The following is a 14,616-nucleotide window of genomic DNA, read 5'->3' as shown; positions in this document are numbered from 1 at the left end:
GTAAAATGTACGTAGTTAATTTTTTTTATAAATGTAAGTAGTTTAACAGTCCATATACTAAAATAAGCAAAATAATTAGTAAATTTATTAAAGTAAATAACAAAAAAAATTTAGACACTAAATAAGCAAAATAATTAGTTAAATTATTATATAAGTTTTAGCTTGCGTTCAAATAACATCAGGTTTGTTGATTTAATACAAATCTCTTTAAACCCTCAAATAAGACAAGAATTTAAACATCAGTAAAACCCAAAGTGACAAAAGTTCAACATAAAAAGGAAGAAACAAAAACATAAACGACGAGGGCTGCAAGTACGTCAGTGGTGAAAATAAGCTGCACCACTCACATAAAACGATGGATGAAGTATCTTACTTAGAAAAGGTTATCACCGTATTAAAGTGGAATTGGATGGATGAACAAAGATTTGATGGCATCTTTGAGCCCCCCAGGATTTGTGAATTTATCACTCTCCTTGTAGACAAGATCAATGGGTCGCGAAACATTGAGGCAACGCACCAGAACGGGGCGTGGCACAGCCGTTGTCGTCAAGAACTCCTCCATTATTATTTTGTAATAATCAGTAGCAATCTTGTTTAATTCTCCAACAGCTTCTTCTTTGGTAACTTCATGTTGCTTCATGTAACAGTTCAGCCCTGTAGCCACTTCTCTTCTCTTTATCTCTTGCTGTCCATCCATCATTACACTTGCTAAGCTCATTTGTAATACAAATTTTTTTTTCATGATATTGAATATTTTACCTCATAGGTGGATATGTCATTCATAATACGAAAAACCCCATTCAAAGCTTCCATCATTTTGGGTTTGGAATTGTACCACTCGAAGATTTGAGTCTCATCACAATCTTCCATCGCGATAAAACTGTAGGCTGCATATTGATCCATTGACGTCTGCATGCCAATTTCCATGTACTCCTCAAAGGTTGGCACGTGACTTTCGCGTGACCATTTCGAGAGGGCCAAATACGCTCTTGCCAATTTCTTCATCTACATGCAAATCATTATGTTTGTTTATATCCTCAACAAATAAACTTGACAACTAAAAGTTATGCTACCCCAATTCGTAAGACTCACCTCATCTACCGATAATTGCACAATGCGTGATCTTCCTCGTGGCCTCATTTCTTGATCAATCTCTTCTAAAGTCTCAAACACACTTCGAAAGACGATTCTTATATAACTTGGCAGCTTTTCAGTGTCCCCAAGATCCCATCTGGACAAAAAAAAATTGCATGTCTTCACCTAGTGTTAAGCTAGGCGATAAATGGAATAGGAATTAAATACAAAACCTTTGGAAAGCATCAACGAGACTTGTAACTTCAGCAAGAGTGCCATATGCATCACATGTATCATTAAAGACAGTCGCCACTGCGGTAAGTTTAGAGACTATAATTCTCCCAAGCGAATACCGTGGCTCGAAATACATTGTCAGTGCCCCAAAAAATACTTCTACAATCCTGTCCCTGATGTATGGTAGCTTAGATGCAAGATCTAGATCTTTCCACCATCTGCAATAAACAAACATATGCAAATAAAGAAAGATTGACATATATCGAGATTCAAGAAGTGAGCTACCAAGTATGTTGTGGTAGTTCACTTTTTTTTTTTAAGAAGTGAACTACCACAACATACTTGGTCAGATCTTTTAGCTCTTGGATGTAATGTAGCTGGCAATAGTTGAAGTTGAGTTTTGCAAACTTGAGCAGCGTCTCGTTGTGATCTTCTTCTTGATCGTAGAAAGATATATATTCTCTTGTGGCTAGTATCTCCAAGTTATGATATCGAGCTCTACACAATGCGTTTTTTATGTGCGTAGAGAGATGGGGACTAACACTTGCTGCGTGATTACTTGTCAACGATTCCAAATGATGCCGACTGAAAATCAGTGCTTCGTCAATTATATCTTCAGATGGTGTCCCAAGATGCGCTGCTTGGTACAACTGTAGCATCCCTCTACTATCCTCGGCTAAACTTCCTTAAACTTCCCATCCTCACCTTTAAATCTACTGAATGCATCTATAATGAAGCCGAAAACGAGATTACATATGTGTGTGTATATATATAAACGTGACTCAGGGTAGCTGATGCTCTTACCGCAAGACATATAGTAACCGCGTAGTCTGAAAACCTCAAACATGGTGGAGATTGTTTCCAAATCATCTTTCTGGGCTATTATGTCATCCACTTTCCCAAAAGCGTCGTTAAGAATCTCATCAATCTCAGTCTCGAAATGATATGCGATTCCAAGGTTCATTAGCAAATGGATGAGACGGATCCTTTCATTGTCGCCATTTTTGAAAGACGTGAGCATATCTCTCACTTTTGGCTTCATTGTCACTTCAATCTCTCTTGATAAATTATTAAATTCCTACAAAAAAGTATACTATATGAACCAGCAATCTTGAACCACACAGTGTCATATCAAGTGATTCTATGACTATATATATATATATCTGTCTACTTACAACGACATCAAGAGGAACAGAAAGGAAGTGATCTCCCCAAAGAGTGGGAGAAAAGTGTGCCAAGGGACGAGTTCTCTCAAGATCATCACCACTCTGAGTAGCCCTAACACAAACCAAGTGGTGTTTTGCCGGTTTCAGGGAAAGAGTGTGCTTGTAAAGCCAACGGCTAGGAAAGAGAGAGATGTTGGTCTTGAGATGGAGGACTCTCTCAACGTTAAGCAGATTTTTAGGACCAAAACTCTTTCTTGTTGCTTCCATATTTGTTTTGTCCAAAATATATAAGACGAAACAATTTTTAGTGGTACTCTATTGTATGGTTCGTTTCCACTTCAGTTGATGTCTTATATTAAGTCAAACCTTAGAAGTTTGCGCTGGCGCACATGCCTCAATCAATGATCTAGGTATCATCGAATGACTTAGCATATACAAATATTATCTTCAGTTATAATTGGGAAAAAGTGGGAGTTTAGAAAATGTCAGACGATCATTTAATTTAGAGAAATTAGAGTAAATGAGTAATCCAAATTTTATAGTATCAGAATACTAGGTGTATTTAGAGAAACTAGAGTAAAGAAATTAAATGGAACATAATTATTTACGTATTTTTATTTAATTGAAAAATATATTTATAGCAAGTTAAACTTATATTTATAGCAAGCAAATCTTTTCTCCTTGGATTACGCTAGTTCAAGTTATAAAGGGAATGTGGTTGAGATCAAACCAACCGTAGAAACAGCCACGTGGGACGTGCATCACCTAAATTCGAAACCTTTAAATAAAAAGATTGAAATCGTCGGGTTCACCGTCTCGATCAGATCAAACAAATTGTTCATTGATCTGAGAGATATAGAGATGACGAGCGGCGAAGATGACAAAAACAGATCAGTGCAGCCTCCCGCTGGTTATCCACAGCCGGCTCAGCCCTACGTCTCCGGTAAATTTCTTATGTTCTCATTATATGGACAAAATGTTAAATTATCAGATCAGCTGTTTTATTTCGTGTTATTGGACTAAAAGCTTTTTTCTTCTTTATATATATTCTATTCAGTATTCTTTATAGATGATTCATTTTAGAAAATTTACGTAGTACCATTATTTTATGACCTGATCCAGTAATTGTATTATTGTGCCCGAACCTGATCAAGTAATTAAAAGAGAATCTATCTATTGTCTCTTTTGGGTCGTACTTCTTCGTGGTATGTCTACTTTGAGAGACATCAATATGTACTTAAGAATAGGAGATATTGATAACTTGGTGTTAAAAACAATAAAGATTTCTCATACATAAAAATATAGTGCAAATTCAAATGAAGTTTACTTAAGAATATTTAAGATGGTGGGTTCATATATAAAATTAAAATACACGCTGAATCTCAACAAATGCAAAAAAAAAAAAAAAAAACAATGGAGACCAATATTTACTAGAAAATGAGACATATAATCTCTTTTCTGTCAAAAATCTCTTGCCTATAGTCTAGTTTCTCAAAAAGGGTTGTGCCATTAGCACCACCACGCACCACTTGGCTGGTCTAATCTAATGCTCGTTCTCGTGTTTCTATAGGTTATGCTGTTAATGGGCTAACAGAAGAGCAACGTCTTCCTTGTTGTGGTATAGGCATTGGTTGGTTATTGTAAGTCTTTTTTTTTTTGGTCAAACGTTATTGTAAGTCTAATTCATCATTTTAACCTTCTCTTCTGACAGTTTATATTCTTGTCTAGCTCTACGCAAACACAAACCCATAAATATGTTTTTTGTTTTGTTTTGTTTCTTAAAGATTCATCCTTGGTTTTTTCTTGGGTGCCATCCCCTGGTACATTGGCTTCTTCCTTTTACTATGCTCTAGAAACCCGCGTGAAAAACCAGGATATACAGCTTGCACAATTGGAGTGAGCCTTCATTTATATTTATTTACCAATACACGTTTTTTAATTGTTCTGATGACACTAAATTAATTCTGACCAACAGGCTGTTATTGCCACGGGGTTCGTCGTTTTTGGAGCTATAAGAGGATCCGGGGTCTGGTAGTAAATTGAATTGTAGTGCTCTAAATCCGGTACAGACCGGTTCGGGAGTATAAGAAGATTGTATACATGTGTTTTTGTTTACTTTAAGAGCTCAATGTATACTGTTGAAAGTTACAGAGCATTCAGAAAAAAATCTTGTCTCCTAAGAGCCATACTAAAGTGTTTCTACTGAAATTATATATACATGTGATTTGATATATGGTTAATTTAGAACATTATTAACGGAATCTCTCACATTATTAGTTATATAAAAAATAAAACCAGAAAAAGATAGAAAAAGAGATGATGTTTTAAATCGAAATTTAATAAAAATGTAGTAACATTTGTTATGAATAGCTTAATTTCTTATATTTAAAACTTAATGTAGTATTAAGTAAAAAAAAATGTAATATTAAAGTGATATAAATAAAATAAAGATGAAATACTCTTAGGGCCCAAGGTTTGTCGTATGCAACGCTCTTTAAAGCCCAAGTATAAAAAGAAAAGCCCACAGAAACGGCCTAGGGTTGGTCCAAGAGAGAGCGCTTCTTGCTTATAGTTTCTCATCAGCGCCACCTTTTCAGCTCTTTTCTCTCCTCTCTATTTCCTTCAAGCTCATTTCGTTGGAGCTTGATCTCTCCCTTGAAATGGTTGCTTTCCGGGTAAGTTTTGTTGACCCTACTACCGTAGAGAAAATCTATGCTACGAGTGATCCTGAGTTTTGGTAATTGTTCGTTGATTTTAGAGTGAGCTCAGTAGCTATGATCCTGATTTGTATAGTTATGAACAGAGAATGTATCATAGGGATGAACCTGTTCTGATTCGTTGATAAAGGTTTGATCTTTATGGTTGATGTTTATGAAAAATGTGATCTTTATGGTTGATGTTTATTAAAAATGTGATCTTTATGTGTGTTTAACAATGGATTGATTCTTTGAGCAGTTTCACCAGTATCAAGTGGTTGGGAGAGCCCTCCCTACGGAGAAAGATGTGCAGCCTAAGATCTATAGGATGAAGCTATGGGCTACTAATGAAGTCCGTGCCAAGTCCAAGTTCTGGTGAGTCAATGCAATATCTTCGTTATTTTGCCTAACTAAGTTATTCCATGATACTTACTAAGTGCATTTGGATGTATCTAGGTACTTCCTGAGGAAGCTGAAGAAGGTTAAGAAGAGCAACGGACAGATGCTTGCCATCAATGAGGTGATTTGATTGTCTTCTCAGACCATTTCTCTTTTATGTTCAGTCTGTTTATTATTTTGTGGTTCTACTCTTGTAGATTTTCGAGAAGAACCCCACGAAGATCAAGAACTACGGTATCTGGCTGCGTTACCAGAGCCGAACTGGGTACCACAACATGTACAAGGAGTTCCGTGACACCACACTCAATGGTGCGGTGGAGCAGATGTACACTGAGATGGCTTCTCGCCATAGAGTGAGGTCCCCTTGCATTCAGATCATCAAGACCGCTACAGTCCCTGCAAGTCTGTGCAAGAGAGAGAGCACCAAGCAGTTCCACAACTCCAAGATCAAGTTCCCTCTTGTTTTCAGGAAGGTCAGGCCACCAACCAGGAAGCTCAAGACTACATACAAGGCCTCAAAGCCCAACCTTTTCATGTAAAACCAATCTTGCATGTTTGGCCTTATCCTTTTCCAACCAGATCAGATTAGGGTTCTTGTTCCTCAAGTCTGAACAAAAACACCATTGGGAGTATGTCTCTTGAAAATCTTAAGTTTGCATCTTTTGAACTTTTGTTATCTTAGGTATGATACGAATATCAGGTTTTCGTCATTTTATAAATTATTTGTTGGTTCAAAAATAATGTCGCAAAAGTTGAACTAAGGTAATTGTTGAGAAAGTTAAACCATGTTGCTTATGCATGTTGCACCATTCAGTTCTATGTTTCAAAAGAAAAAAAGAAACATTCAGTTCTAACTTCTAAGACCATTTCCAACAAGTATCTCAAGATGGGTTTTTATGGCGTCAAAAATATGAATTAAGTCTCGTTCACATGATGGATCATAGAAGTAAACCAGAGCTCCAAGTTTGCACTGACTCCAAAATCCTCCATTAGTACTAAAAAGTAAAAACAAGAGCTATATCTATCATGTGATGTATCCAGAAGCAGGAACTTACAAGAGAGTAGGACAAAAGCTGAAGATAGGGTTAGAGGGGCCTTTCTCTGTTGATGCCTATGAATCACTATTAAAGTGTGAAATCATGTTTCTTCCTTATTGGCTTTTCCGAAATAATATCAGAGATTCAGAGGCGCTAGTGTTAGGGCCAGAACTTACTCAATGGTAACATGGATGCATGCATACTTTATCGTACTTTACGTTCAGAGCATCTCCATAATCTGTCACACTCACATTAGTATATCATTATTGAAGAACAAATATCAATGAATATACAAATAGCTAAAAGCATGTATCCAAAATCTTTAGTTTAAAAATTATTGAGTAGGTACTTTAAAAAAACTACAATTTTAAGATCCTTTTATATTCATTCACAAGTTTACTAACATAAATCTGAGAACAAATGAAGATTATTTGCCTCAATTTTGTTTCTCTTAATCAATCTTAAATTCATCTGTTTTCATTGGAATTTAAAACATTGACTTGATCAAACTCAACGTGCCTGATTGAATCCAAATAAAAAGAAAGGACTATTGCGGATAAGTCTGGACTATTCGTCATGACTCATGAGTCATGACTTCTCGAGACAAGTGACACCACCTTCCGAAGAGAAAAATACACGACAGAATATTTTCTTTTCACTCTGTAGCCAATAAGAAGTCATTCAAAGTAACCACGAACAGTGACACTGTCGTCCTGGCAAAAACTTATCAAAATCTAAGTCGTTACAGAAGAACAAACCAAATTACTTAGAACATGATTATTGAGAATTCTTAGAACATAATTCTTAACTAAAAAACCGTTTCTTAAATTTTAACTAAAAAGGTAAGAACCGGTTTTTAACTTTTTTAGTTAAAAGATTTTTGTCACAAACAGACTTTATTTATCAGTTATTCATATTACATACTTCAATTATTTATTTGGTCTATATCTAGTTCTTATATATATATTTGGTCAAAAAATTATTATGCGGTCAACATTTTCTTGTAAACAGTTTACAAAAAATTCTTGGTATATATTTCACAAATACCCTTCAATCAAATTAATATATATTTGATAAAAAAATACCATTCAATCAAATTAGTATATATTTCAGGAAATGAGTTAACTGTTTACAAGAAAATTACTGACCACAAAATAAATTACTGACCAAATAAATAGTTTATTGAAAGACGTAATGGCTCAAACCCCATGCCTACTGCATCGCTGGTCAGATTTATTGATCGCCAAGTAAAGAACAAGTGCCTATCGATCGCCACTACCGAAAACAACAGGCTCGGAGCTCTTTTGCAGCTCTGGTTTGCTTCTCAAGCATATATGTTTTAGGAAAAAATTTATCTTTTTCGGTTTAAAACACAAACTTACCCACATGATTTACAAAAGTTTTTTTAGAATAAATTTAATATTATATTCAAAAAAATAGTTTATTGATAAATTTGATCGGATGGGAATGTATTCCATTCCTTTCATAAATAGTATCATTTTAACATTTTAATTTTTTCACAAAAAGTATCATTTTATATTTTGATCCAAATTTGTAGAAAAATGTTCAATTTTAATCTTATTACTTTAATTTATTAATTGAAGAGAGAGCTTTTGTTAATGTATTAATCATAAACAAAAGATTTTTAATAATTTTTTTTTAATTTGGTGAAAAATGTCAAAATAACATTGTTTGTGAAACATAAAGAATATTCAATATCATATTTCCTAAAATTTCTTTTTTTTTTTTTCAAAAATCTCTTTAGGTATAGATGTAGAGAGAAATGGCATTAGCTAAGTCATAAATATTGAGTTTCGTGTTTGAAGTTATTAATAATAATGTCTTAACATGTTTACCAAAAAAAAAGAAGTTATTAATAATATATACTACATCTCTACCACAAAGATAAATATATTGGAAAAATGTTTCACAAAGTTATTTTTTTGTATTTTCTATAAAATTTTATTAACTAACAACAATAAATTGTAATTTTATTAAAAATCTGAAATTTTTGAAATACTATCAGTGTAACTTTATTTAAAACTGATAATCACAAAAATATATTAATTATACAATTTTTTGTGGAACAAATAAAATAACGATTATCCAAGAAATATTGTAACAAAAAAGGATAAATAAATTAAAAAGACTTAAGGCATGGAAGACAGATGTGGCCAGAGGTCGTGAGGTTCCAAGTAAAGGCAAAAACTTCGACGGTTACAAGAAAATACTTGTCCGAACACACAGATTCTATAAATATTAAAGACATATGACCATGCATTTCTTCATCAAAATTATCAAACTCTTACGCACCAAAAACATTAGAAAATGGAGATATCACTTGCATCATTTGCTATGCTTGTTGTATTGTGGTGGATATGGAGAATGGTGGAGTGGGTTTGGGTTAAGCCTAAGATGCTTGAGAGTTACCTGAGAAAACAAGGTCTTGTCGGAACTCGTTACACGCCTCTTGTCGGAGATGTGAGAAGAACTTTTAGCATGTTGAAGGAAGCAAGATCGAGACCGATGAAACCAACGGATGATCTCATTTCACTTGTCATGCCTTATTCCTTTCAAATGCTCAATACTTACGGTAGATATGTCTTTCTTGGTTTGAATTATAGATTTTTTAAAAACAATATTGGTCTAATATATGTATGTGGCTGCAACAGGAAATACTTATTTTACATGGTTAGGACCCGTACCATCCATCACAATAATGAATCCACAACTGATCAAAGAAGTGTTTAACAAAGTTTATGATTTCCCGAAGACTCACACGTTTCCTTTGCTTGCGTTGATAACTGATGGACTCGCTAATGCTGATGGAGACAAATGGGCTAGACATCGGAGGATCATCAACCCCGCCTTCCACTTTGAGAAGATCAAGGTTTCTCGATTCTCGTTTTCTAATATTGTCAAAGCCAAGTTAAATTGCTTTTGGTTGATCAGTTGGTCATGTTCGAACTTATGTGCCTGTATATATAGAATATGGTCCCTACGTTTCATCAATGTTGTCGCGAGGTTGTGTGCGAGTGGGAGAAGTTAGTTTCAGATAAAGGGTCATCCTGTGAGGTTGATGTTTGGCCATGGATTGTGAATTTAACCGGGGACGTGATTTCTCGTACGGCTTTCGGTAGCAGCTACAAAGAAGGACAGAGGATATTCATCCTACAAGAGGAACTAGCAAAGCTCATCATGCAAGCTCTTGGAAAGAATTACATCCCTGGATATCGGTAAGAAACTCAACACTTGTTTTGGTCTAGTACTAACATGACTGATCTATTTTCTAACACAATTTACAATCTCATTGCTTTATTTGCCATAGATTGTGGTTTCTGTTATCTTGATTGTGTAATTATTTAACATGAAATTCCTAATAAACTAGATTAATCTTAGAAATCTCACGTTCGAGGGAGTTTTTATATTCAAAATAACAATGATGATTATGGTTCATGGCTTGTATTGTGAAATTTGAATTTCATTTATTAAGTTTTTATTCTTCTTCTTTTTGCCATAGGTTGTGGCTTCCATTATGATACTGATTAGTAATTATTTATTTTCAAAATGTAAATCGTAATAAATTGACAAATCTTTATTCGAAATTAATAGACAACGAGGATAATATGTTTCATGGCTTGTATACTATTACTCAAACTTTTGTCCATGTTTACACTTTTTTTGGCATAGGCATTTCCCAACGAGGAATGCTAGAAGGATAAAGACAATAGTTGGAGAAATTCAAGCTATACTAAAAGAGCTCATTACCAAAAGGGAAAAGGCTAGAAAAGCTGGAGAAACACCAAGTGACGATTTGTTGGATCTACTTCTTGTATCAAATTCAGGTGAAACTAAAGGAAATGGACTGACCACCGAAGAAATTATTGAAGATTGCAAGTTGTTTTATTTTGCGGGACAAGAGACCACTTCAGTGCTTTTGACTTGGACCATGGTTTTGTTAAGCCAACACCAAGACTGGCAAGCTTGCGTGCGAGAGGAAGTGATGCAAGTTTTTGGTGATAGAGATCCCGATCTTGAAGGCATTAAGCAACTCAAAGTTGTAAGTATTAAACCAAACAAACAAAACAAACCTTTTGAAGTTGATGCTTTTATTGGATTTCAAGAATAAAGTAAAGATTTGCATTATCGTAGTTTCCGCTACATAAGATTCTTATATTGCTTTAGTAATGAGCCACTTCAAAAAATGCTACAAAAAACACTAAGAAGTTTGTAAATGTTATATGTGGAAATTACTCTAATCTTATAGCATTTTGATGATTTTGTTAAACGAGTTCTACAGATGACGATGACTCTTTATGAGGTTCTTAGGCTATACCCTCCAGTCATCCAGATGAACAGAGCAGTCCTCAAAGACATCAAACTAGGCCATTTGAAAATACCAGCCGGTGTTCAAGTCAATATACCTGTTCTGCTAATCCATCGTGACACTAAGCTCTGGAGCAATGATGCAGCAGAGTTCAAGCCTGAGAGGTTCAAATATGGGGTCTCAAAGGCAACAAACAACCAGGTTTGCTTCTTGCCTTTTGGATGGGGACCGAGGATTTGCATCGGTCAGAATTTTGCTCTCTTGGAGGCAAAGATGGCTCTGGCTTTGATTCTACAGAGATTCTCCTTCGAACTTTCTCCTTCTTATGTGCATGCACCTTACACAGTCATCACTATTCATCCACAGTTTGGTGCTCATCTTATCCTAAAGAAGCTATGATCTTGTGATAATATTACATAAACTTGTTCTACACGAGCAAACAAGACAGCATAGAGAAACTAATCAAGATCACGTTCATCAAACCATGTTTCTGAATGCTTCCTTGATAGCTACTCCATCTTCTTAGTGTAATAATTCAAAGTTTAAATAAATTTATTATTTCGGATAGTGTATACATATATATAGTCACCAATAACCATATATATTCATTTTTTGTAATTTTTACTTGAAATTTGTCCTAATTGTATTTATTGAGTTTCATGGACATCTAACTTGTCCCATTAACTATTGCAAAGTTGATATTGTGTAATCAGAAAATATGCATATAAATAATATGATTTCCTAATTCATACAATATGTATTTATATAGACTTTGTAGGTTTGTTGTTTATTATAATTATTTATATTTTTCTTTTGCTTGTATTTGTTTTTATTATATAGCTTCTTTTTCATAAGAAATTACCTTTGTTAATTTATATTTTTAAGATCTAAATATTAATAAAAACTAATCTTTGTACATTATTATACTGTCATCTGTCATAATGTAAATTAACAATAATACCTGTCAAAATCTAATGAATCGTACGTAACTTCGTAAGTATTTTCATTCAAACGGTTGAACAAATTTTCTTTAATATATTGAGATACTTAGAAAATTAAATTAGTGGAGAGGTTATATGAAGCAGATGTAAATCTGTTTCATATAATTTACTAGTTCAGCACATATAAGTGGCATTATTTTTCTGGACAAACTACATTTCATTTCATAATAAAAGCTTACATTCCGTTAAAGGAGGAGATGTTCAAAGACGCTAAAGCTTATCTAGTGGCATTAAAAAGTAAAAAGCAATGAATAGTTGACAAAAAAGACAAAATAATTGACGTTCATGTCCCACCCAGGATATGGCCAAATAGATTATCTCTTGTAGGTCAAAAAAAAAAAAAGATTATCTCTTATCTCTATCTGTATTTGTATACCTTTCCGCACATCGAAATTTGTTTCTAGTACCTACGTAGCATGTGGTTGTTCAGCTCAAAACAGCGGCGGAATCAGAAACTGGATCAAAATAAATTATTTATAAATTCTTTAAAAAAATTAATGTACACTATAATCCATCTTTAATTTATTTTTATCACAATTTTTTATGATATTAAAAGTTTTGTTTTAATAAACAATCAATACAACCATCTAAAAAGCAAACATCATAAAAACATCTTTAGAATTTTTACCATTTTAAATATTTGTATTTTAGGACCGATGTATTATCTAGTAAGAATAACAAACTAAATTAGATATTTAGATACATAAATTATAAATATATATCTTAAATTTTCTATGAGTTTAAATCATGTCATATCTAATTTGATATAAACACAATAATATGACCTATAAAATCATGTTTTATTTGTCTTTTTGTGGTGAATAGAAAAATATATGAAAACAAAAATTATTAGCAAGAAAATAAAACAATCAACGTAAAAGATTTGTTGACATTTTAGATAGTCCTTTGAGGATTCATATTTAATTATTCAAATTAAAACTAAGTCCAAAATGAAGTGAGCCTAAAACTAAATTTAAAATTATTTTTTGATTATTTTATTTTTCACGTTTTTTTCTTTGTAGGGTCAGTTAACAATTTATGGTGAGGTCATAAACAAATTTTATATTAGAAGAACATATATTTGTTTATTCAGGAGGGGTCAGCTGAACCCCTATCACCTTAAGGCATGCGCATCAGCGATGCGTCGCTCGTGTTCACCGGTTGATTTTTTTATTAGTTTTTTTTTTAACTTTTTCTGTTTGATTAAAAAAAAACAAAAAAAAAAAAAAAAACAGACCAATCGCAGGCCACCACGTGTCGTAGGGCCTGCGCTACAGTTATGATACGGGTTCACCGTGGTGATCTCGCACGAGACGGGTTCATCTTTTTCTTCTTATTTTATTATTTTTTCACCTTGGAAAACGCGTGAACTTCTCTCACGAGACCTCAATAAACATGCCCTTAGAGCAGCAGCAACGGAGTATCACGTTTAGCTCGATAACCCAGGTAACTTTTACCTTATTTTATTATTTTTTTTTTCAATTTAAAAAAAAAAAAAAAAAGAGAGGGCCAATCACAGAGCCCTTAAGCTCGCGCACAGTGACGTTCCGATGAGGAATTGATCCTTAGAGAAAGACTCCAAGAAGTTTTGTTGGGCACCAAAATCAAAAAAGTGGAACCCACATCATTTTATAATATTTTTTTTTTAGCTAAGGATTCACATCATTCTACCGTTGCGGCTGCTCTTAGTGCCTCCTCCCCTGGGCTCAAAGTAAAGCAAAGGGTCAAAACAAAATATCTTATCCTACATTTTCAATCTTTAAAATCTCAAGAACATAAGAAAAATTATCAGTCTCCACTGGGAGAGAAAATGGAGATAGCAGCTGCGTTATTAATAGTTTCAGTAGCTATAGTTGTTTTGTCGTGGTGGACATGGAGAACTTTAATGTGGGTTTGGTTTAAACCAAAGATGCTTGAGAGTTACCTGAGAAGACAGGGTCTCTCCGGTACTCCTTACACACCGCTCATCGGCGATTTGAAGAAAAATTTTAGTATGACTATGGAGGCAAGATCCAAACCTATCAAACTAACGGATGATATCTCAGCACGTGTCGTGCCTTATCTCTTGCAAATGCTCAATACTCACGGTATGTTTTTCTGATTGGTCTCTTTGTTGCTGACGAAGAAAACGTTTCATCTTTTGTACCCTTGATGTTGCTGAAGCAGGAAGGACTTTTTTTACATGGCTTGGAACTACACCAACAATCTCTATAATGGATCCTGAGCAAATCAAGGAAGTGTTCAACAGAGTTTATGATTTCCAGAAGCCACATACGTTCCCTTTGTTTAACGTGATAATCACCGGACTTGCTAGTTATGATGGTGAGAAATGGTCGAAACACCGAAGAATCATCAACCCTGCATTCCACCTTGAGAAGATCAAGGTATAGGCTTCTTACAATCATAACCTGGACTCATTTTTAGAGTGCCTTTTTATTATCAAAAGGCAATTATATTATTCCAGCTTGAAGTGGACCCAAAAACCATGCCAGAATAAAATAAACAATAAAAAAACTTCTGATAAGAATATCTAGTACTCATTAGCTAACTGGTCGGTTGTGGTATTATTTGCACGAAGAACATAGAAACATACGAAAGCTGTGGTATTACTCATGCTTAGAGTACTTTAGGTATGTATGTGACATGTTCTCATATGTACAGAATATGGTACCAGCGTTCCAC

At 34.1% G+C, this 14,616-nt stretch overlaps 5 protein-coding genes across 6 annotated transcripts in view; 4 read left to right on the top strand and 1 right to left on the bottom strand.

Annotated features, from left to right (window-relative positions):
- Positions 1 to 222: 222 nt before the first annotated feature.
- LOC108860635 (terpenoid synthase 17-like) lies at positions 223 to 2,741 on the bottom strand. The gene is given in 8 exon segments (XM_018634498.2): positions 223 to 685; positions 760 to 1,005; positions 1,093 to 1,231; positions 1,308 to 1,526; positions 1,651 to 1,990; positions 1,993 to 2,034; positions 2,113 to 2,386; positions 2,484 to 2,741. Coding segments are annotated over 8 exon segments (1,809 nt in total). The 3' UTR covers positions 223 to 394.
- A 503-nt stretch (positions 2,742 to 3,244) lies between these two features.
- Positions 3,245 to 4,706, top strand: LOC108856849 (60S ribosomal protein L18a-like protein). The gene is made up of 4 exons (XM_018630742.2): positions 3,245 to 3,417; positions 4,045 to 4,114; positions 4,259 to 4,370; positions 4,450 to 4,706. The coding sequence occupies exons 1-4, from the start codon at positions 3,336 to 3,338 to the stop codon at positions 4,507 to 4,509; spliced, it is 324 nt and encodes a 107-aa protein (XP_018486244.1). The 5' UTR covers positions 3,245 to 3,335; the 3' UTR covers positions 4,510 to 4,706.
- Positions 4,707 to 5,017: 311 nt separating this feature from the next.
- LOC130500767 (60S ribosomal protein L18a-2-like) lies at positions 5,018 to 6,310 on the top strand. Its single transcript, XM_056995720.1, has 4 exons — positions 5,018 to 5,149; positions 5,430 to 5,545; positions 5,627 to 5,690; positions 5,767 to 6,310. The coding sequence occupies exons 1-4, from the start codon at positions 5,135 to 5,137 to the stop codon at positions 6,106 to 6,108; spliced, it is 537 nt and encodes a 178-aa protein (XP_056851700.1). The 5' UTR covers positions 5,018 to 5,134; the 3' UTR covers positions 6,109 to 6,310.
- A 2,489-nt stretch (positions 6,311 to 8,799) lies between these two features.
- LOC108859895 (cytochrome P450 72A15) lies at positions 8,800 to 11,519 on the top strand. The gene is made up of 5 exons (XM_018633796.2): positions 8,800 to 9,199; positions 9,279 to 9,496; positions 9,595 to 9,842; positions 10,297 to 10,666; positions 10,907 to 11,519. The coding sequence occupies exons 1-5, from the start codon at positions 8,935 to 8,937 to the stop codon at positions 11,330 to 11,332; spliced, it is 1,527 nt and encodes a 508-aa protein (XP_018489298.2). The 5' UTR covers positions 8,800 to 8,934; the 3' UTR covers positions 11,333 to 11,519.
- Positions 11,520 to 13,618: 2,099 nt separating this feature from the next.
- LOC108861636 (cytochrome P450 72A15) overlaps positions 13,619 to 14,616 on the top strand; it is a 2,391-nt gene continuing 1,393 nt past the window's right edge. The window contains exons 1-3 of one of the 2 annotated variants that reach the window (XM_018635551.2): positions 13,619 to 14,021; positions 14,101 to 14,318; positions 14,596 to 14,616. In XM_018635551.2, coding sequence (XP_018491053.1) covers positions 13,745 to 14,021; positions 14,101 to 14,318; positions 14,596 to 14,616 — 516 coding nt within the window. In that variant the 5' untranslated portion in view covers positions 13,619 to 13,744. Of the gene's footprint in view, positions 14,022 to 14,097; positions 14,319 to 14,595 lie in introns of both variants that reach the window. The other variant, XM_018635550.2, reaches the window with a different exon arrangement.

Source organism: Raphanus sativus, unplaced genomic scaffold (genome assembly GCF_000801105.2).
Source record: "Raphanus sativus cultivar WK10039 unplaced genomic scaffold, ASM80110v3 Scaffold0030, whole genome shotgun sequence".
Lineage (NCBI taxonomy): Eukaryota > Viridiplantae > Streptophyta > Magnoliopsida > Brassicales > Brassicaceae > Raphanus > Raphanus sativus.
The sequence above is the reverse complement of the archived record's forward strand: the minus strand, read 5'-3'. Positions and strand labels throughout refer to the sequence as shown.